At 38.8% G+C, this 22,319-nt stretch overlaps 1 protein-coding gene across 2 annotated transcripts in view; it reads left to right on the top strand.

Moving 5' to 3' along the window:
- Positions 1 to 22,319, top strand: part of LG06H1orf87 (linkage group 06 C1orf87 homolog) — a 68,139-nt gene that overhangs the window by 30,058 nt on the left and 15,762 nt on the right. For both annotated transcript variants that reach the window (XM_074334801.1, XM_074334802.1), the window contains exons 7-9: positions 2,962 to 3,151; positions 9,848 to 9,945; positions 21,410 to 21,474. In XM_074334801.1, the coding sequence (XP_074190902.1) occupies positions 2,962 to 3,151; positions 9,848 to 9,945; positions 21,410 to 21,474 (353 nt within the window). The remainder of the gene's footprint in view (positions 1 to 2,961; positions 3,152 to 9,847; positions 9,946 to 21,409; positions 21,475 to 22,319) is intronic.

The raw sequence follows: 22,319 nt of genomic DNA, 5'->3' as shown, positions 1-22,319 counted from the left end.
GTGGCTCTGCAACTTTGGACTAGTCACCCTCTCTGTGCTTCTGTTCTCCAACTATAAAATGGGAACAACAGACTTCACGTCGGAGATTTAAAAGAGTAACTGAGTTAATTAATGGAAAGTTCTTAAAAACAGTACATGGTACATATTATAGTAAGTGCTATATAACTGTTTGTTACTATCTTTAAACTATCCTACCAGAAGACACTCTTTTTAGTTACAAATAATGTGACATAGTGGCCAAGAGCCATGTCATAGGAGTTTACCTCTTTACTGTAAGAAAAAAGTAGGGTTTTCTGTACAAATGTTCCTGAGCCAAGTGACTTAATTTCCTTCTACAGGGTGCCCCTCTTGACTCCGATACTTCATTCAACAAACATTCGTTGAATACCAGCTGCTTGCCAGGCACACTTTGCTGGGCACAGTGAACTCAGAAGTTGGCAAGGCCTAGTTTCTCCTTCAAGGGTTCACAGTCCAAAGAAAGTGAGACTGCCATGTGGATATGCCAGGCAAATATTGCTCTGGGAGTAACTGTCCTACTGAGAGCCATAAAGCCCTGTACAGTTTTAATAATCAGCAACCACACTTCATATAATACAGGTTATAAGAGTTGGGCCGTGAGAGGTAATAGACTGCACTGAAAAACATGGTCATTCATTGACAGATATTAGTCTTATGAGTCCTAGATAGGAAGCCCCTCTTGAGCCCTAGACTAGGTTAAGTCTCTTTGCTGTATGGTCCCATAGTTATTTCCCCTTCATAAAAGACATTGTATTTATAATTACTTATTTTGCATTTGAGGTTAGATATAGTGTCTGTCCTGGACAACTCAATGTCTCACATAGTTCTTCTAGCATTGTTCCAGAAATGTGGGAGATGCTCAATAAATATTTGTTAAATGTAATTGGCACCTCCAATTATCCAAAGAGCTTGCATCATTTCACATGCAAAGACATCTGGATATCTACTCTATAAAAAGGTGCATAAAGAGACCATTTTGAACTCATCAGAGAAGGTGCGGCTTTATACAAACCAGACTCTGTGTGTGTGTGTGTGTGTGTGTGTGTGTGTGTGTGTGTGTAGAAGCACAGGACTGATGGCCTGTAATAAATCCAGTCTCTTTGCTAATTAATGTGCTACTCGGGAAAATGCCCTCTCATGTTCTATCAGGTAGAGCCTTTAATGAGGCAGCTCTGTGATGTTTAAAAAGCCTCCAGCATCACCAGTGGAAGCAGGAGTGTCAACAGCTCGCATCCCCTAAGTTGGACCAAATTAATTCAACTCCTATAACAGGTTTTCTAAGAGACCCCACCAGCTACAGTAAATGGGTTCGTACAATACCTTCCCATTCAATAATCAGTGTAGTGAGTAGGGGGCTAGAGTCCCATGAATGCCTACCCCCAGAAACTGGCATCGCAAGAAAAGGAAAGAGAAGGAGAAAATTCTGATCCAAATCTGGGACAGATACTTCTGATTGGCAAGGCCGTCAGGAATCCTATACCCTGCACAGCAAAGAGAATAGCTGGCATTTTCCTCTGCTGGAGTGAGAGACAGTCTCCTGAGCTGGGAACTCCTGAGCAAGGAAAGGAGGGTGCGGAGCTAGGCAACCAAAACAAAGACAACCACTTCTCCTTTCCTGTACCAAGCTTTTGGAAAATATTAGCTATTACTAACTAGTTCAGAATGGTATAGTTTAGGGCCAAAGTTCAAGTAAGAGTAACAGAGCAAAAACGAAGATACAGTATGACCTTTTGGAAAAGTGAAATACATCTAAAAATAATCAATTCCATGTACTGTACAAGATCCCTGGAAACCGTACGGAACAAAACAGACTCAGCCCACTTCTTATGGAGCAGACTGCTAGGGAAGTCAGACATGAAACAAGGACTAAAGAAAGAAAGACATAGCCACAACTTGAAGGCAACTTAGTAAGGGAAAGAACAAGGAACTGTGAAAGAGTTTATCAAGCAGAAGGGGCTGGAGCATTATGAGGACCCACTGTGAGCATTAGTTCCCAACTCTGCATTCAGTGACATCATATGGGTAGCTTGACATCAGCCATGGTGGGAGCATTTACACGTGAAAATCAGAAATGCCCCAAGTTAGGGCTTTATCTTCAAGAGCTGGTTGTTGAAGATTTACCAGCACACCACTGAAAGTAAACTGATTTCTATGAGTGGAAGATGGGAGATTTCATAAAATATCCCTCTAGGGAAGTGGCACTTAACATCGAGACAATGGAAACTAGGTAAAGCTTCCCTGCAGAAAATAAAGTTCAGCCAAATCTGAAAGGACACATAGCTTTGAATGTTAAATGAGTAAACATCTCAAACTCTTTCATAAAACAAATGACTCTAACACTTTATCACCCTGGTATTTTTCACTTATTATGTAATGTAACAATAGTCAGTTAGATAAACCATCTGAAAAATTTCATACATTAGCATGCCACCCAGTAAATACATAATTACTCCCAAATCTTGTCTGGGTTTTCCAGGCACTAATAGCAGAGTCAAGGATAATGCAGGAAGTTCACCTGGATTAAGACTTCCTTCTATACGGCTTCCTTGGTTACAGGGGTCTGGCAGGATCTGCTTTACTTTGCTTTGCTTTGCTTGTGAGAATGAATAGTTTGGAAATTTGATTATCTGGGCTTAAAACAAAGGAAGATCAAGCAGTAAACTACTATGTCACTTCAAACATTTTCTCAACCTAGAAACATGAGTGAGTAGATTACAAATTTTGGTCCATGTTCTAATCGAATTCATTGGTTCCTCCTGCAAAAGAGACTGTGGTGCTCATTACAATGGAACGGATTTGCCTTAATCTATGAAATCCTACGACCAGGTTACCGAGATTTAGAAGGCCTTACTGGGTGGGTTCTCTGGTTCCAGAATGTACAACAGGGGTGAGAGACATAGTGTGGAAACATGCAGCAGCTTTCAGTGGAGCATCTTTTCACAGCCTTTCCCCCGCCCCTCCACGTGGTACTGCCCCTCAAGACTCCAGCTCCCAGCCAGAAGTGAACAAGAGCCTGCTGGAGATCTTAAAGATGGCACTAAAGACAACCAATGGCAAACTCAACATAGACAACCTTCGTCTGAGTTTTCGAAAAGAAGATCGCTCATTTTCTGGCTGCCTACCCCCACCCAAGGTAACCAAAATTATATTTCAGATGAGTTCATCTCTAAAAGGCTACCTCAGGGCATTGGGTCTATGGTAAGAAAGCACAGTTATGATGTGTGTTATGCTTGTGGATTACATTACACTGGTTTTTGTTTGGTTTTGTTTTCCGTGCCAGAGAGGAGAAAAACAAAATAGGAAAGGAATTGTGAAATGTGCAGAATTGATCCAGAAATTACTTACACTGGGCTATGTTTTGTGTTAACAATAGAGAATATGACCATACCCAAATACTATTTCACAATGGAAAACAAATATTTTTCCAAGGCCAAATGTTCATTTCTCACACCCTCTACCAACTTCCAGGGAGGTCAGCATGTGGTATCCCATTCCTTGGGAACACCAAATTGTAGGGACTGATTTGATTTATTGCTCATAGAGATTAGCATACTGTTTTGGAGCATTAATTAACCGTGCAGAAGTGTTTCGTGGAAGAAGATCTAGAACCATGGTAACTGCAAAGCCCAGTCATGAGGCCACCATGCATACAGGTGAAATAATAATTACCACTGTGACTATAATTCCATTAACAGCAACTCATAATCACTGAGCTTTGACCTCTTGCTAAGTGACAAGTACTGCGCCAAATGCTTTACTTACATTATCTCATTTTATTTAACACTTATAAATAACTAAAAAAAAATCTAAGCAGGTGTTATAATATCCATTTAATAAATTTTAAAAACTGAGTCTTAGAGAGGCCCGTTGAATCATTCAAGGGAGACACCTAACAAGTATGAGAAGCAGGATTCAAAGTATAGAAGAGAACTGGAAATTAAGAGCCAGAATTGGGACTCTGCCAGGCAGAACATATCTGGAAGTTTCCACTGAGCCCAGGATACAAGAGTTAGAATTCCAGAGGAATAGAAGGGATTAGAAATTAAATTACCGGGTAGAAGGGGGGAAGTCGTGTTGGAAAGATTGGCAAATACCTTTTATCTAGGGAAACATGGGTTAGAATTGAGCGAGTCAGAGAATTAAAAGAACAAGTGATGCTTACTGAAAGTGGGTTCTTATTCTAGCATAGAAGTAGCTTTCTCTGTGCTTTCATTTACAGTCATCTAAGCATGTAAAGGCAAAGCTCAGGACAGTATGTACATGTGTAAGTGTGTATGCAAACACGTTTCACTAGAAAGAGAGAGAGAACACTACAGGAGATTTCACAGGTCATAAATAACATTTATCATGTTCAGGAATTAGATCAGTAGAAATAAAGCATCAATTCTTTGTTATCAGAAACTACATAACAGCATCAGTGAAACTTGAATGTTCTCAGATGATACTCATAGAATTGAACATAAATGACTTGAAAATCAAAATAAGTTTGCTTGAACTCTTTGTGTCTCAGATTTTTTCATCTGAGAAAACTGGGTTCCAAATATTTACTTCCTGGGTCTATATATTTACTGGGTTCCAAATATTTACTTCCTGTGTCTATATATTAAACAATATAAGTATGTGAAGGCACTTAGCACACTGTCTGATATATGAGGCATGAGTAAACATTAGTTTCCCTTCTTTCTTAATAAAAAAATCAATGTTTGTTGAAATTAGCACTTCAAAACAGCCAAAGGAAGGTAGGCCTTTCCCAAGGTCAAGGGATGGCCACAGTGAGCACTGGGTATCGGAGCAGGCCTTGAACTTCCCCCACAGCTGGCCCCAACAGTTTAAATTTGTGGTTCATATCCCAGGAAATGGGGCACATTTTCCTTTAAGCTGGTCTGCGTCTTGTGAGCCATCTGGCATCTCTTAAGACATCTGGAACTCACTCTAAGTATATTACAGTTCTGGGAGGTATGTAAAATAGAATTCTGTTTCCCCAGAATGTAAGACAAATTGAGGCCCAAGGGATGTTGGATACAGAAAGCAGCAGCCATTCTACCCCAGTATCCTTGCTCCTGGACACAGGACTTCAGAGTGGACTAGGAAACATCATCTGAGTTGAAAGCGTTTTTCTTTTTGACCAGTACTCAATTTCGTTGGAGAACCGGGGAGAGAATCACAGATCTCCTTAAGTTTCTTGTAAAATCTATGCACCCTGTGCCGGGTGAGGGAAGGGGGCGCTGAGGCACATCCTCACAGCCAGCATTTCAGAGGGTTCACAGATCATCTGTAGCTTCTCAGATAAATAAATGCAATCTTGATGGGCAATCATGAGTCATGTCACTCAAATCAATGCAATTTTGACCATTGTCATAGAACACTATGAAAACATATCAAATATCTGTCATCCTCATTCTGTGGATTCACTCATCCTATTTCTGTAGCATGTCTTTGATGCAATGATGGCTTCTGGAAGAACTGCTGAGGCAACGTGGATCCACATTTATTAACTGCTCTGACCATTGCCCAAGTAGATTCAACAGGTCTGTAGAGCCTAAGACACTCCCAAGCATGCAGGCTCCATTGAACTCTTTTAGACATAATCTGTATTCTTCATATCTTGAACTCATCCTCTTTCCCCTCTACATCCCAAACTACTCCCAGACCTTCCTCCAAGGAGGAACTAGCTAGAGCACAGGTGATTGTACTTCCAATTACTCTCTGCTTCGTTGTCATGCAGCTTCCTCATTACCAGCAAGAGGGAGTCCCGTGACTCAGTGAATCAAGGTTTGTGAATGTGAAGTTTCTTCTTGTGGCAAGACCCAGCTTGACACTAATTTACCCAGTGACCAGGACTGTAAGACACTCTTCTGCAGTTTGTCAGGCTCCTCTTTTGTATTTGGTTGTTTCTATATCTGTACACTCTACCCTAAAACTATAAAATTATTTCTACTAACTTCAAATCATTCCCTTTTTCCAGTGCAATAGCCATCTTTCTGATCAATATGGCATGTTTATCCTATTATTGCATTCAACATGTTAATCGCTCAATGTATTCTGGGAACTGTGATATAAGGCTAAGGAACACAGACCATTATGATTTCAGGAGCTCGGGGGAAAGGTGACATTTTAAACAGGTTGTCACAATTCCATATAACAAATGCAATGATGTCAGTAACTTTGAACACAGAGAAGAAACATCAACCGAGCGGAGCCCAAAAACTCTCCAGAGGAGAGGATGTAAATACTAAATCTTAGAGGACAGGTGAATCCGGCAAAGAATTGGGGGAAAGCGCAAAGGGATGGGAAATGTGTTCTAGGAAAAAGGAGCACTGAGAAATGGCACTGAAATGAGAGCACATGGTTAATTCAGGAGCTGTAAGTCATTCGTAAGGCAGGACATAGTGAATGTATGGTGGCTGGGGACAGCAGTAGATGGTGCTCAAGTTGATGCTAGAATGGAAAGTAGGAGCCAGTTTATGAAGTTTGTAAGGAGTGTGAACTTTATCCTGAAGGCCCAGAGGAATCGTCAACGGATATTAAACAAGTGAATGATATGATCAAACTTGAAATTTAAAAGAGCACTGATAGAATATAGAGAATTAGAGGCAGAGAGACGCTTTGGAAGGCTGGTCCATTAATTCAAACAAGAAATTACGAGGGTTTTAACCAGGACAGTAGCAGGACAGATGGCGGTATTAAGGAGGTACAAAAGTAGGTCTGGGTGACTAATTGGATGTGGGCCCTGAATTTAAAAGAATCAAAAGTGACTCTTAAGATTCTGGCTTTGGCAACTTAGTGGATGGTGGCACCATTCTCCAAGATAGGAAACAGAAAAGGAGCAGTTTGGAGGGGTAAAAGAAGTTTTGAACACGTTGATTTGGGTTGAGAGATTAAAACTAAATAATGATTTACGAATCTTCAATATGGAGTCAACACCATGGGAGTAGTTAGGATTACCAAGGACACAATGAAAAGTGAGAAGGGAAGGTTGAGGAGGGCACTCATTGTTAAGAAATAGGTAGACAAAGAGAAGCCAACGAAGGAGACCAAAAATAATCAAAAGAGACATGGGAGTGGTCAAGAACGCCAGGAGAAGAGATGTGTAGAAGGAGGGCATGATCCGCCATGTTGCATGCTGTGATGAGACCATTTATAATCAGGACTGAAAAGCATTCATTAACTCGAAACCCATAGAGGTGACTAGTGACTTGGTAAACACAGTTTGAGTATAGTGATGGCTTCAGTAGTAAATGGAGCCATAAATGGGAAGAGAGGAAGTTGAGAGAGCATCTGTGCACCACTCTTTCACAGAGCACTTCGGGGAAATGAATATTTATTTCACATGTCATTTTCTAAATAATACAGAATTTATTTACATTTGATTTTTTAAATTTCTTATCAAATAGAAGAAACTTCCCATAATCAAATGCTTTCTTATTGAACAAGGGTCATCATTATGAATATTCATGCTTTAAAGGATTTTAGCAATAATCCTGAATAACACTAAATTGCCAGGATTTTCTGATAAATGTTTCTATTACTCCTCTACAACTGTCAGCAGTCAGGTCTTAGCAGCTATCAATCAATCGTTTCTAGGAACCCTGATGTACTATTTCTAATCTGCTGTTCACTTTAGCCTCAAGCAAAACTCAATAGTGCCAGAAGTAAATGAACTATTTTTAGAATAACCTCTTAATATTGATGTTTAAAAATACATCAATATGCTTTAATCATAAGGACAAATCAATTCTTATGTATGGAGTAAAATGGCATAATGTGACTCATTTCTACCTCTCTAAATTTGTTTTTTGCCAATCTCTGTCCATATACACTATACTCTTCAGTGTCTTCAACTCGTTCATTCACTTCCTCGTTCATCCATACAGTCATTTATTCAATAGTAATCGATCTTTTGTTTTTTCAACACTGTGCTAGGTAATGGTGATAGGAAAATGAATGAAATACAATCCCAACCCTGAGGAAGCCACTGTTATGTAGAGAAGCTCTAATGAACCGATAACTACTGCCCAGCCTGAAAAGGGGTATAAAACTCTAGTAGAGTGGATGTCAAAATATTTGCAGTTTCTAACAAGAACCATGCTCTTTCTCACCCATTATTTGCACATGCTTTTCATCTGCCTGGAATTCTCCCCAACCCCTTATTCTTCTGGCAAACTCTTACTCATTTTTCACGTTTCAAATCGACCTTTTGTTGTTAAGCTTTCCTGGCACAACTCCTCTATACCTAGTAATATTTGCAAGTTTCAAACACAGATTTGTTTCCTTCCATAAAGACAAATGTAAATTATCTTTCTGTCACTGTTTTAAAGTCTAAGTTTTATTCTTCAGGTATGATCAAACCAACAGATCAGATGACTGCCATTGAAATGATAGTGTGTTACAGTTCCCAAGATAAGGGAGTGTGGCATATCACACAGTCACACAGGGAAGCACCAGGGTCTGTCAGGAGGTGCAGAGGATGAGCTGGAAGCAAGAGGCTTCATAGTGCAATGGGCAAGGCAGGGTAAGGTTTAGGATTGCCTAGCTTGAATAATTTGGGCTCTGGGACATATGGTCTGTCCCGAGTTGCCTGGTACTTGGCAGAGAAATAGTGGCCCCAGTGTGAGAGCCTCAATAAAGAAGGTGGTTGGTTTGCATATGAAAGGCACCCTCTCAAGCCTATCCTGTACCATATCTAGGAAGTGGCTAGCCCTGGGAGGAGCAATGTCTCCAGAGTCAGCAAGGGCCCAGGAGGTCAAAACATCAGAAGAAAAAGACACGCTTAATGCAGTTACTATACTGAACTTCCTCTCAAAATAATAATACTAGCTACTTTTCAGTAGCTACTATCTATCCCAAACGCTAAATAGACATTGCTTTTCTTTATCCTTCCTCTTCTCTCTTTCCTCCCCGCTCCCTTTTTCTTCTTCTCCTCTCCCTTCTTACTTTTCTTCACTTAACAGATATTAATCTAATGTCTACTGAAAGCCAAGGACTATTCTAACCACTTGTTTTCTCATGCAATCTTCACAAAACCCTAGGAAGTAGAAAAGACCAGTCTTATTTAGTAGTTGAAGTCATTGGACCTCATGTGATTTGAGGTGGCACAAATCACAGGGAGCAGATAAGTGTTCAGAATAAGTCCTGTTTCATTCCAAAGTCTATATGCTTAAACATTGTACGAAGCATACAACATGTGCTATCACACCCCTAAAGGTTTTTCACATTTGAATCTGAGTATCAGCCACCCACCAACCTGAGAACTGAACTGGTTTGTCAGTTAGACTCAGAAAATATTAAGTACTTGGGAAACTGTTGTGACACTTCATTCATTCATCCAACAAATATTTATTGAACATCTGGTTTCTAGACTAAGTTCCATAATTTATTAATTATGTGATATCGAGGAAGTCACTTAATCTATCTAAGCCTTGCTTTCCTAAAATGCAGGCAGTAATATTAACCATGCTAATAAAAAGCTTGTTTTTTCAATCAAAGTAGATACACAAAAATATTTGCAATTTACCTATATAATAGGTATATATATATATATATAATTTCTAGGCTTTGACCACCAATCCCATGGCTAATAAAAATGTAAGATCTGAATCTCCAAGTTCAGTGACTTCTGGGTAATGAACTACATCTCTGTGGGAATCAAATACAAATTTGCTATTGATGAGCATCCAGTTGGACGTTCTTGTCCTGGATGATATCCTAATGGTATAGTCCACTCCTGAGTATTAATTCTTTGTCAAAATCATGTAAGTTCTAATTATGGGAGGCAAATTCAACTCTTAACTTCATTACAGTGAAACTTTAAATCCTCTCTTATTTGCAGGTCAGGGCTATATGTGGGAAACATGGATTATATCTGACTTTGAGCCTCCTGGAAACATTACTCAGCCATCAAGATTTGGGTTACCAAGATGAAATAAAGTAAGTTGAATTTTTATTCACATAGTCCTCTGACAGGATACCAAACACAGAGATTTGTCTTTAGAGTAGAAATTTTGTGTGTGACATAATCAATTTCACTACCTAAAAACAGAGTTAAAAAAGGTTAGCTTATATTAAGACCAAAAGGTCTTCTTAGCCATAGAAAAACAAAAGCAGTAGGCTTCCATTTCTAGCCATTATAGACTATCAATAATCAGATTTACCATTCTACTTAAACAACTAAAACATAGGACAAACTCTATGAAGCAATGGTTTTCAGACATTGGACAAGAGGCAACACTGAGCAGTGATTCTTGAGAGAAGAAAAACAAATGAGATAAGCTCAGCTTATTGAACAAGAAGGGGGAATTCAAACTGAGCCCAGCATTGTCCTTGAACTAAAGAGATAGAGTTTGGAGCTCAGGAAGGCAAAGGAGTCTAGAATGGCAAAGAGAAGAGATCCTCAGAAAGTTCTCTCTGGAGTTTTCTGAATAGTTGCCCCTAAGTCTTCATGTGAGTGCTGGCTAATGTATGCATTTGAGGAACTACCCAAGGCCAGAGAAAGAAACACCAAAAGAAAGAGGTAGAAAATGCTTAGATCACAAACAGGGTTGGGAATAGTTCATATTTTCACAAATCAGAGAGGAACACATGTGGCATTGAGTAGAGTCCTCAGAAGGATATTATGCTGTAGTACGGCCAAATTACCCTAGACAAATTTAACAAATTTGAAGAGCAATAATGAAGCTTAAAATAATCAAACTGTTTCCAACTTACTTAACTACATCCTCAACATTTCTAAAGGAATAAAAAATACATATATTGAAAAATCAAAAATGTAAAGTTCACAATTTCTGGCATTTGTGCAAAAATTACCAGGCAGGAAAAGTATAATCTATCATTAGAAGAAAACCAATTAATTGAAGCAAATTCATAAACAACAGAGATGGTAGAAATATTAGACAAGGGCATTAAAAGAGCAATTATAAATGCACTTCACCTGTTTAAGAAGGTGTATGAAAGCATGAGTATAATGAGAGATAGGGAAGACATAGAAAGAGACCCAAATAAAATAAAATTTGTAGAGATGAAAAATACAATGTCTTCTCCCTAAAATCAATAACCCCAGTCTAATATACTTTCAAATAACCTATGGTCAGAGAAGAAATCACAAGAAAAATTAGAAAATATGCTGAACTGAATTAAAATGAAAACACAACATACTGGTAACCTTTGGCTTTTCTCTTTCCTCAGATTTCATATTTAATCCATCTGTAAATCAACTCTATGTTCAGAATATGTCCAGAATCTGGTCACTTTTCACCAGCTCTATTGTTACTAAACCACACCCATCCAAGCTCCCATTATCTTCCTCCTGGATTACTATAATAGCTTTCCTTCTAACTGAACTCTGCTTCTCCTTTGCTCCTAGTTTATCCTCAATACAGCGGCTACAATGACCTATTAAAACCTAAAATAGTTATGTCATTGTTTTGCTCATAATAGCAAAGGGAACTTATTTCACTCAGAGGAAGAAAACAAAAACAATTGAAGTCCTTACAAAGGGTTCTATGTGATCTGCTCCCTCATCACTACTCTGGTTCCATCTACAGTTTTCTTTGCTCATTATGTTCCAGTCACAACTTGTCTTCCTCAAACACATTAGGCACACATCCAATTTAGCACCTATCCTCTAAATGTTTCCTTTTTCCCCAGATAGCTTCATGCTAACTCCTTCACCTTCAACTTTTTGCTCGGATGTCACCTTGGCAATGAAGCCTACACTAACCACCCTATTTAAAATTGTAGACCCCAGCCATTTGCGCCAACAACCATATTTTCTTTTGCTTTCTTCTATACCTGTATCAACTTCTAATGTATTTGGTAATTTGCTAATGTGTGATGTTTATTGTTGTTATCTGTTGATTTCTGATAGACTATAGACTATAGTGCCATAGGGCAGGCAGGATCTTTGTTTTATTCATTAATGTAAGCCAAATGTCCAGAGCAATGCCTGTAACATACCATGTTTCCCCCAAAATAAGACCTTGCCAGACAATCAGCTCTAATGTGTCTTTTGGAGCAAAAATTAATATAAGACCTGGTCTTTACTATAATATAACACTGGGTCTAATATAATATAATATAATATAATATAATATAATATAATATAATATATAATATAATACCAGGTCTTATATTAATTTTTGCTCCAAAAGACGCCTCAGAGCTGATTGTCCGACTAGGTCTTATTTTCAAGGAAACATGGTAGTAGTAAGTATTCAACAAACATGGAATTGAACTGAACTAGAGGACAAGTAGTCTCAAAATACTCTAAAGGATGTAGATACATGAATTCTGCCTAATCCATAGCAATGGTCAAATTGAAGAAAGCCTTTCTTAACCACTTCGTCAAAATCAGATTCTTTGTCATTGTATTTCCTAGCACTTATCACCATTTGTAATTACATATTTATTTGTATGATTTGTTTGTTTATGTCTAGATAGTGATCTCTACGCTGGCAAAGAACATGACTGTTTTCCTCATACTCGTATTCTCAACATCTTGTAGGCTGGTACTTAGCACATGGGACACAGTAAATACCTAATTAATTTATTTAACAAACATTTACTGAGCGTGTACTATTCTAGTCATTGAGAATATAGATACGAATAAAACAAAGCCCCTTCCCTCATGAAGCTTGTGTTCTAATTGGGAAGGGAAACAAGCTAGAATATGTGACATATCACATGGTGATAAGAGCAATACAGAAAAATAAAGAAGGGTAATGGGAATGGGAAACATCAATTGATAAATAAATGATGATAGAGGGTTGAGCATAGCCAATGAATTTCCACTAGACCAGCTCTGAACGTGGGAGTTTTCCTTCTCTGGAATCTTGGTGGTGGTTGGGTGAGGGTAAGGGAGGTGGTTAAGCAGCAAAAATAGAGAAGTGGGCTAAGAGCCGAGTAGAAAACCAATAACCTAAAACTGAGAGTCCCCAAAAGGCAACAATATAAAGGGAAAAAATGCAAGCATCAGAGCTCACATTATAGCTGGTATATAGCGTGCTTGATTAAAGTTTATCAGAACCAAGGTTCTAGGAATCAGATGCAAGAATAAGAGTGAATGGGGAACAAATGAAGTTAGGCAATTTATACCAATATTCTCAATTTCCCACTGTTTTATGTGAATATCAGAGAAACACACTGATTTCTTTATTCCTGTATTTGACCTTTGAATGTTCAAGGACATCAAAACCAGTGAAGAATTGCACATATAAGTGACAAACCTGTTTCATCCTTAAACAGTCATTGTCTAAAGCTTCTTCTGTTGAATTAAATTCATTCCGTTAAGGGCTTTGTATGCAAACCTATATCCTTAAGAGATTAAAGATGCAATTTAGACACACATTTTAGGAGCTGAATGCACGAATCATTATTTTAGTACATATTGTCCATTAATCTGCTGTTCAACTGGGAACCCATTTGGAATGTGGCTGCTTGCTAATTAGCAGGATTCTAGTGCTGAGCTGCTTCCTGATTAAATGTCCTTTAGAATCAATAAAACATCAGGAGGGATTATGGTGATGTGGGATTAGCCCCATCTAACCAAATAAAATGAGTTGTGTTCTCTTTTTAAACTGTCACGTTGCAAGTGCTGATGAGACGAGCAATTTCGTGAATGCTGTTGCAAAGTTGTTTTTTTGTATTTTTTTTTTTTTTCTGTAACATTGAGATTTTGTTTTTTGCCATTTGCCTACCAATTAGCAGAGACATTAGTGAATGACTGCCAGGGTAAGGCGATTTTGAGAAAGACTTGATTACGATTTCAAATCTCTACTCTGAATCACCCTTATGTAAAATGAGTTCAGGTTGTGTTGGATGGAAATTATTATCCCTGTTCTTGGCCAGGAACATGTAAATCAGAATTAGCATTTAATGTTTCTGTGTGACTTTGCAATAAATGGTAATTAAGGAGGGCAGAGAGAGAACAGGAGGCAAAACTAATACGCTAAAATTGTGTTGGCAAAATTAAATGCTTCAAACCCAGTTTAAACCACAGGCACACAAGCCAAATTGTGTTGGGGTAGGGGATAAATAATGAAGCTGCTATGGAAGCTTCATGAATAGAGTGGAGCAATTGACACAGCCACAAGTAGGTCTCACCATACACATCTGGCCCATTATTGACAGTGCAATTAGGTTGAAAAGGACTGGTTTGATAATCCGAGCAACAACCAGAGGATTTTAGAAGATAAAGGAAACATGAGGTGTCTGATTCAGCAATTACTTTTTAATGAGAATAGGAAAATTGTTAGGCAGCGAGCTGTTAGAGATGTGATTTGATCTAACCATTGGTTCGATCTTAGAAACTGGACCTGGCTTTTACGAGTTCATTAATTCCCATCTTCTCTTCCAAAATCCCATAATTCATATGAGGTAAGGATAATAATAATGAATAATAATAGTTATTGTTATTATTAATATTCAACATTCTTATAGTGCTTACTATATTCCAGGTATTGTTTTAAGTGCTTTATAAATATTAACTCTTTTAATCTTCACAAGTGCCCCCATGAAGTAGATACTATTATTCTTCAAATGAGGAAACTGAGGCACAAAGGAGCTAAAATCAAGATGTAACCAATAAACAAATTCATCAATAAGGCTAAGTCAAATGCAGGCTGTCTAGCTTCAGGGTCTTGGCTCTTAATGCACATACTGACTCTCCTACAAGTCCTGTGAAACTCACAAGTTTACAGGATGGGAGTGAGGCACAGAGGCTTCAGGCAAACTGCCTGAGTTCCAGCGCTGGCTCCACACTTGGGCTTGACGCTGAACACAGCTCTGCATTTCAGGAGCTTAGCATTTCCTGCTCTCTTCTCTAGGACCCAGGAGAAGTGTGAGATACAGATACAAAAGTGGGGAGGCTTTTACATTCTAGGAGCACGTATGACCCACAGAAGCCCCAGGCTTGCAGGTAACATCTATTCACGGGTTTGCAACTTCCACTACCCATTTGGCCCCCATGCATGTGGAGAGGCAGCATGAGCCTCAGAAGCACAGAGGCCTAGATGGAAACCATAGCTCTGAAATGCACTGGCTTTGGGAACGGGGCAAGTAACTAATTTTTCTTAACTTTAATTTTCCATCTGTCAAACAGAAAAATAATCCTTTTGTCTGGATTGGAGAGTTTATTGCCCGTGTATCAGGGGAGCTCTGTGCTTCTCAGACTTAACTGGAAGGAGAGAATACAATTTAGAGTACATGACCAAGAAGGTGAAAGCCAAGGAAGACGGTACAGTTAAAGGAACACCCCAGCAGCTGAGTTAAATAACATAACCAAATAACTCCTGACCCGAACATGTAAGGGATTGATGTATGTGCACCTAACATGTCCCAGGCATGGGGTTAGATGCTTTACCTGGCTTATCTCTTTTCATACTCCCAACAGCCTCATGACTAAACTGAGGGGCAGATGAGTAAACTAAGGTTCACAGATTTTAAATAAATTGTCCCAAGAGTTGGGCTTCTTTGAATCTTTGTTTCTGTTATGGGCTGAATTGTATCCCCACCCCTACCCTGATTCATATATTGAAGCCATAATCCCCAGGACCTCAGACTATGACTATATTTGAAGACAAGGCCATTAAAGAATTGATTAAACTAAAATGAGGTCATTAGGGTAGGCCCTAATCAAATCTGACTGGTGTCCTTATGAGAGGAGGAAGTTTGGACATATAGAGAAAAGACCACGTGAGGACATAGCAAGAAGGCTGCTATCGGCAAGCCAAAGACAGAGCCTCAAAAGAAGCCAAACCTGCTGAAACTTTGATCTTGAACTTCTAGCCTCCAGAATTGTGAAAAAAATACATTTCTGTTGTTTAAGCCACCTAGTCTGTGGTAATTTTTTATGGCAGCCTGAACAAACTATACAGGTCCTAAAATCTAACAGTCTCCTCCAGTTTCCTTGCTCCCTGCCTCCTCCTTCTAGCGTATTTGGTATCCTCTCAGCTGAAGTAGATTACAGGGTTCTCAAGGGAATGGCTATCATGATGCAAGTCTTCGAGTCATGGCACTTAACCTACGAGTCTAGCAATCTGAAGAGAGTCTGCTCTTCAGCTCTGTTCTATACTGTGTGTCAGCTGAGCTCGGTGGGACTTGTAGGAACTAACCAGAAGAGAGAGGGGAGAGAGTATTTCAGAGAGAAAAGGAGCAGTATGTGCCAAGACAACAAAGTGAGCAAAAGCATAGCGAATTTAGAGAACTACAAACTGTTGTTATGACCAAAGCATACATTTCACAAGATGGAGAAAGGTAATGGCTTGGGAATTAAGCACCAGTACCCCTTTTATTTAAGCCTGTATGAAGCTCAAAACAACGTCACCTGTAATTCATCACGATTACAACGGTATTTCTATGATATGGCCCACATGTCTGTGTTTGGCATGGTTAGCTTTTGTTTTTTTGATATATATGACTTTTTGTATAAAATGTCATCTGCTTCAAAACACCTGATTACAGTTCCAATGAAGAGATAAAAAGGCAAACAACACACCTGTAGCAAAAACCATAGTCACTCTAGTGCCAGAATCTAGAGGGAATCTCTACTACCTATAAATAAATAGAATCTGGAAAAACGAATGAGTTGCTCCCCCAAGCTTTGCCCTGACTACCTAAAAGAAGTGCAGAAGACAGAAGACATCGTCGCTTCACCACAGCCTTCCTCTTGATTTGGAGGCCCCAAGTCTTAACCAACCAGAAAATAACACAGGTGCTCCTTTCTGTAATAGCCTGAGTACTGTCATGCCACTCCTTCCCCTACCCAAGGATACACACATACACTTACCTGCTGTCAACAAAAGGTCGTTGCCACCAATCTAGTGCCAATGGGAGTCCCCAGTCTGGGATGCAGTAAAAAGGAGAAACGTTATTCAGGTAAACAGTCTGCAAACCAGGAAGACACAGCCTCCTTAGGAAACTGAAAGTGCTCGCCACTGAGACAACGTAAGACCCACTTATATAGAGAAAGTTCCCGCCCAGGTTCCTGATTGGTCCATTTCTATGCAAATGAGGAATCCAAATTTACACAGTCTGATTGGTCCAAATAGCACTGTCCTTGGTTGGAATCGTTCATTCTGATTGGTCGCTATGGAGCTGTTCCAATTAATCAGACAAGACGCAAGTGAGTCTATAGCTATGCAGTTCCGATTGGATGGGTCAGGTCTCAGCTTACTGATTGAAAAATGATTCCAGGAACTCCCTTATAAAGGTCTACTCAGCTGGCAGGAACACAGTGCAGGAGGCTTGGCAGCTACTCTGTGCCTTTTTCCCTGATATGCTGCATGCATGAGAGGCTTCCACCAGCAAAGGCTGCTAGACTCTGGTTATAAATTTGAGGCCAATTAACCAGAAGGTGGCCTTCATGGCAGGATACTCCTTCTCAGGGTCAACACCACACACTACTTTCTGTACATATGCAGAAAGCACAACTTCCAAATATGACAGAGCAGAATGTGGAGGTGAGGAAGGTGGGAAGGGAATAAAGCTGGCTGTGGTGTTTGTATCTGGTGAAGCATAATTCCTGAAAATAAAGTCGTGTGGTTCGGAGCAGAGGGAGAAATCCCTGGTAATTGTATGTGCTGAGCAGTGTATCAGTTATGGCATACTATACTAATTTAGTGTCTGATATCCAACAGGTGAGGTGAGAAGATCCCACCCCTGTGGTAGTTACAACCAAGGGACACCAGGCAAATGCCTGAGAGGCACCAGTCATCCAGGCATCAGTGGCAATTTCCACTTGCCCCTTAACTGCAGGGCTAAATGCGCAGAGGGTAGAGCTAAGGGAAATCTACCCAATTCACCTGTTGTGTTGTGTCAAATGTGAACAATTCCTCATTTGACCGTGAATACATAGAAAACCCAACATATGATGCCTATTTTTTAAAAATATTGCAAACATGAAGAATGAACCAGGATCCTGCAAACTCCAAATAACATCAAACTTTTGAAAATGATTTATTCTAGAAACTAGGAAACATAGAGAAAATCATCCATGGTTCTCTATAGAGTATAAAAAGCCATGTCCTCTACTGAAATGAATTGGAAAGTAATAAGAATAATGAAGTTAAAAGTCTATAAAAATGAAATTTAAACAGCACAAAAAGTGAACAGAAGAAATTTTAAAAACCTTAGGGAAATCTGGATAGTTTCAAAGAAATGAAAACTACTATGGCAGAATTAAGAGGTAACCAGGATTCTGTGTGATGGTGGATACTAACTAGATTTATTGTGGTGATCATTTCACAATATATACACATATGAAATCATTTTGTTGTACACCTGAATTTAGTATAATGTTATATAAATTACATTTCATTAAAAAATTTTTGAAATAAGCAAGGAGACCTAAAAATTGCTATATATTTGAGGATATGAAGGAATTCTAAGTTAAATGTTTACATCAGCAAATCTTTTCTATAAAGGGCCGGATAGTAAATGTTTTAGGCTTTGTGGGTCTACAGTCTGTTGCAACTACTAAACTATGTCATTGTAGCCTGAAAAAAATCATAAATAACACATAACTAATGGCTGTGGCTGTGTTCTAATAAAATATTATTTACAAAAAAAAAAAAAAAAAGAGGTAACCTGAAATCAACAAACAGCAAAATTAATACTGGGGAAAAAAAAAAAAAAAACTAATACATCATCAATCTTGAAAGGTTCCCACAAAATCTAGAGAAAAAGAACAGAGAAGAAAATAAGAAAAGATAGTAGATATAGAAGAATAAGAATAGAGATTGAATCCAAGAAGTCCTGGTATTATAGAATAAGAAAATAGAAAAATTGCACAAGAAGTAGAAACAAAAGTTACAACTGAAGAAACTTTGCCGAGATGGGAAAAAGAAAAAACCCTCTGTGTACAGATTGAAAGGATTCACTATCATCTAAACTGAATTAAGAAAAAAATGTATCCATGTTAATCCTGACAAAACTTTTCTATTACAAAGACAAAGAAAAATATTTAAGGATCCAGGCCAAAAAAATAACAAAATTAAACCAAAGCAAATAAAGGAAAAAAATTAATTATAAATGAACAAAAATCAGACTGACCTCATACTTCTACAATAATAAATGTCAGAAGACAGTGGAGCTTTGTTCATGAAATTCCAAAGGGGAAAAAAATGTAACTGAAGCCCAGTTATATTACATTCATATGTAGCACTACATAGTACAATGGCCAAGGGCCGAGGATTTGGAGTCAGACAGCCAGGGTTTAAATCTTGGTTGCCCCATTGATCGGTGTCCTTGGGCAAGTTATTTACATGACTCATAAAGTACTTTTTTCAATTAAATGAGCTAATGAACACAAAGTACTCAGAATGCTCACTGAAGGCTGTTTTAACTTAACATAAATTCAGTTGAAGTTCAATTTGAACTCCGATCTGCCTGAATCTAGAATCAGACTCACAGACCTTGTCCTCCAGTCGTCATTTTTTTTGACTTGATATGGGGAGAAAGGCACCTACTTCTGCAATTAGAATTATAGTGCATGTTACAGCAACCAGAAGCCAATCTCACATTTAAGTCGTCAATGGCTTTTTGAAGGTCCTAGGGTAATGTAAAGAATATGGAAGAAAGAAAATATTTTATTAGAAGGATCTCAAGAATAGGATTGGCACGAATGTTATGCAGTACGGAAATATCAATGGATCTGGGATTTTGTTGTCACACTGTTGTTTTCAAAGGGTCAGAAGATGTTCTAGGCATAAGCCTGGATCTCCTAAGAGGGCCTGGAAATAAACTGCAAGAAGTGTAAAAGACAGAAACTACTTTATTGCAGTTCATTTCCAGATCTGTGCTATTATCAGATTCTTATGTGATTATTACTTATTTATTGAGAGGGCTACGTCAGTGACTTTCTCCTGCCTGCCTAAGCCTTCAGCAGCTGATATAAGCATTAGCTTACCTGGCTTGTGGTTCTGCATACCTATGCCTTATCTATTTATGTGCCCAAAATGAATGAAGCTCTGGAGGCCATATTTTCTATACCAACCAAAGAACTTTGCTGATTTGTGATATCATGTACAGGAAAAGTTTTATGACATATAAGCAGAACAAACAGTTATCCATCTAATGAACTGTTTTTTATTTAAAGAGAATAAAATCAGATGACATTAGAACTCTTCTAAAAAACCCAGGACATACATCTCACAAGTTGCTCTTTATTTTTGCTTCAATTCTGATGGGCAAGAAGGAGATAAAAATTCTTATCAATTGCAGTTTGGTTCCTAGCAACAGAAATTGCCTTTTGCTAACATAAATAAACAAACTCTCTCTCTCTCTCCCCATATATATATATGGGGGGGGGGGAAGAGAGAGAGAGAGAGAGAGAGAGAGAGAGAGAGAGAGAGAGAGAGAGAGAGATTATGGAGTAACACAAAATTAGGGGAAAATAAAACTTCAGGAAATACCAAACCAAAAATTATGATAGATACAGAAACAAAGACAGAGAGTGGGAGAGAGGGAGGAAGGGAAACAGGACAGGATGGAGAAAGTGATAGATTGAGATTAATTAGACGAGGTGAGTCACAACACTACCTAGGGAAGGGCACGGGACCTTGATTGTAGTCCATTACCCCAGAGCAGAACATATTTATATATAAATGGAGGATGGAGGGATGCTGGGCCAGCAACTCTAAGTGATTTTTCACTACCAAAATGTTCCTAAAGTATTTGCTAGCTTTAAATGACTCCCTGATTGTCACATGCAGACATATTGTTCGATGCAATTTGTGCTTAGGGACTACACTAAATATTGTCTATTTGCACTCAGCACGCATTTCTATTCCCTTCTATGTTCTTTCCTGTGTTGCAATACTTCCCATACTTGGGAAGGCTAAAAAGAATATTTCCAAAACTCCCTTAACACCAAGGTTCTGGAATTGATTTTAAGTTCCACCAGTGAGATACAATTGCATGAGATTTGAAAGACAGAAGGGGTGGGGAGGGTCGCAGAGACATTTTAAGTATTTATTTGTTTTCCTGCAGTAGTAGCAATTCCAGGTCCTGGCAGGCATCACTTTTTCCAGTGGCCAAAATGCACTTTGTATTGTCTACTCAACAACCTCATGATCAGGGGTAACTGAGACATCAGAATTTCTTGCAGTTCCCTAGTTTCTGGACTATACCTGCTGATGCCCGACCCTAAACCTAGCAGCAGATAGCAACCTCCATTCTACAGGTGCTTGCAATCATTTTGTGAGCACCTGATTCCTTATGTTAAAGCCCTTTCTCATAGAGATACTTAAAGGAGTTTCTGTCGCCTGCATTATACCCAGAATGATACAGGTATCAAAAAGTTCCTTCAAAACTACCAATATAAACTTCAAGCTTTATTGGACATTCTACTATAGCAATGATATTGAACATCAATATTATGTCCCCTTTTCTTACACAGATGGCAGAATTTTGTTGAGTTGTTGAGCAGAGCTTCCTCTGATTTGTCATCTGATTTGCCTACAGGTGAGTTCAGCGATATTGTTCCTCAGGGGACCTCACGTTTCCCAGGGCAATGGCTGGTTCTGCTGCTTCACTTGTTAGATTCCATCTCATTCCTCCCAGAAATGTAAATGGCTCACCAGTGAAGAAAAAATGGAAGTGAGAATCACCTAATGGTGATTCATTTGGGCCAGCTAGATCATAAAAGGCATAACTCTCCAAGTTTCAGTGCATCATGAAGGATTCTCTAGTGATAGCCTTTTACGGTGAATGCAATACACGTACAGAAGTCGGTGCTATTTATTAGAACTTCAGTCACACAGTCCTTTAGATCTAAGAGTCCCACAGCTAGGTAATTATCCTATGGATATCTCACAAAAACAAAACAAAACAAAACAAAAAACCTCTCCAAGATTTACACACACACACACACACACACACACACACACACACACACAAGTTCTGACAATTAAGTTCACGAACTCATCCTAGAAAAAGTGCTACATACGTCATTGTTGAATATCACTGCAGTCACCTTCCAAGTATTTCCTTTGGGAAGCTATGCACCGACAGCAGCGCCTAGTCCACCCTTCAAATCAATTTTGGAACTCTTTTTCTGGAATGGCCATCAGAGCTGTCATCGTATTACTCTTGATGTCCTGAATGTCATCAAAATGTCTTCCTTTCAGTATTTCCTTTATATTTGGGTAAAGAAAGGAGTCACTGGGGGCCAGATAAGGTGAATAGGGAGGGTATTCCAATACAGTTATTTGTTTACTGGCTAAAAACTCCCTCACAGACAGTGCTGTGTGAGCTGGTGCATTGTCGTGATGCAAGAGCCATGAATTGTTGGCGAAAAGTTCAGGTTG

Source organism: Rhinolophus sinicus, linkage group LG06 (assembly GCF_036562045.2).
Source record: "Rhinolophus sinicus isolate RSC01 linkage group LG06, ASM3656204v1, whole genome shotgun sequence".
NCBI classification, from domain to species: Eukaryota; Metazoa; Chordata; class Mammalia; order Chiroptera; family Rhinolophidae; genus Rhinolophus; species Rhinolophus sinicus.
This window is presented reverse-complemented; position numbering and strand designations above follow the sequence as displayed.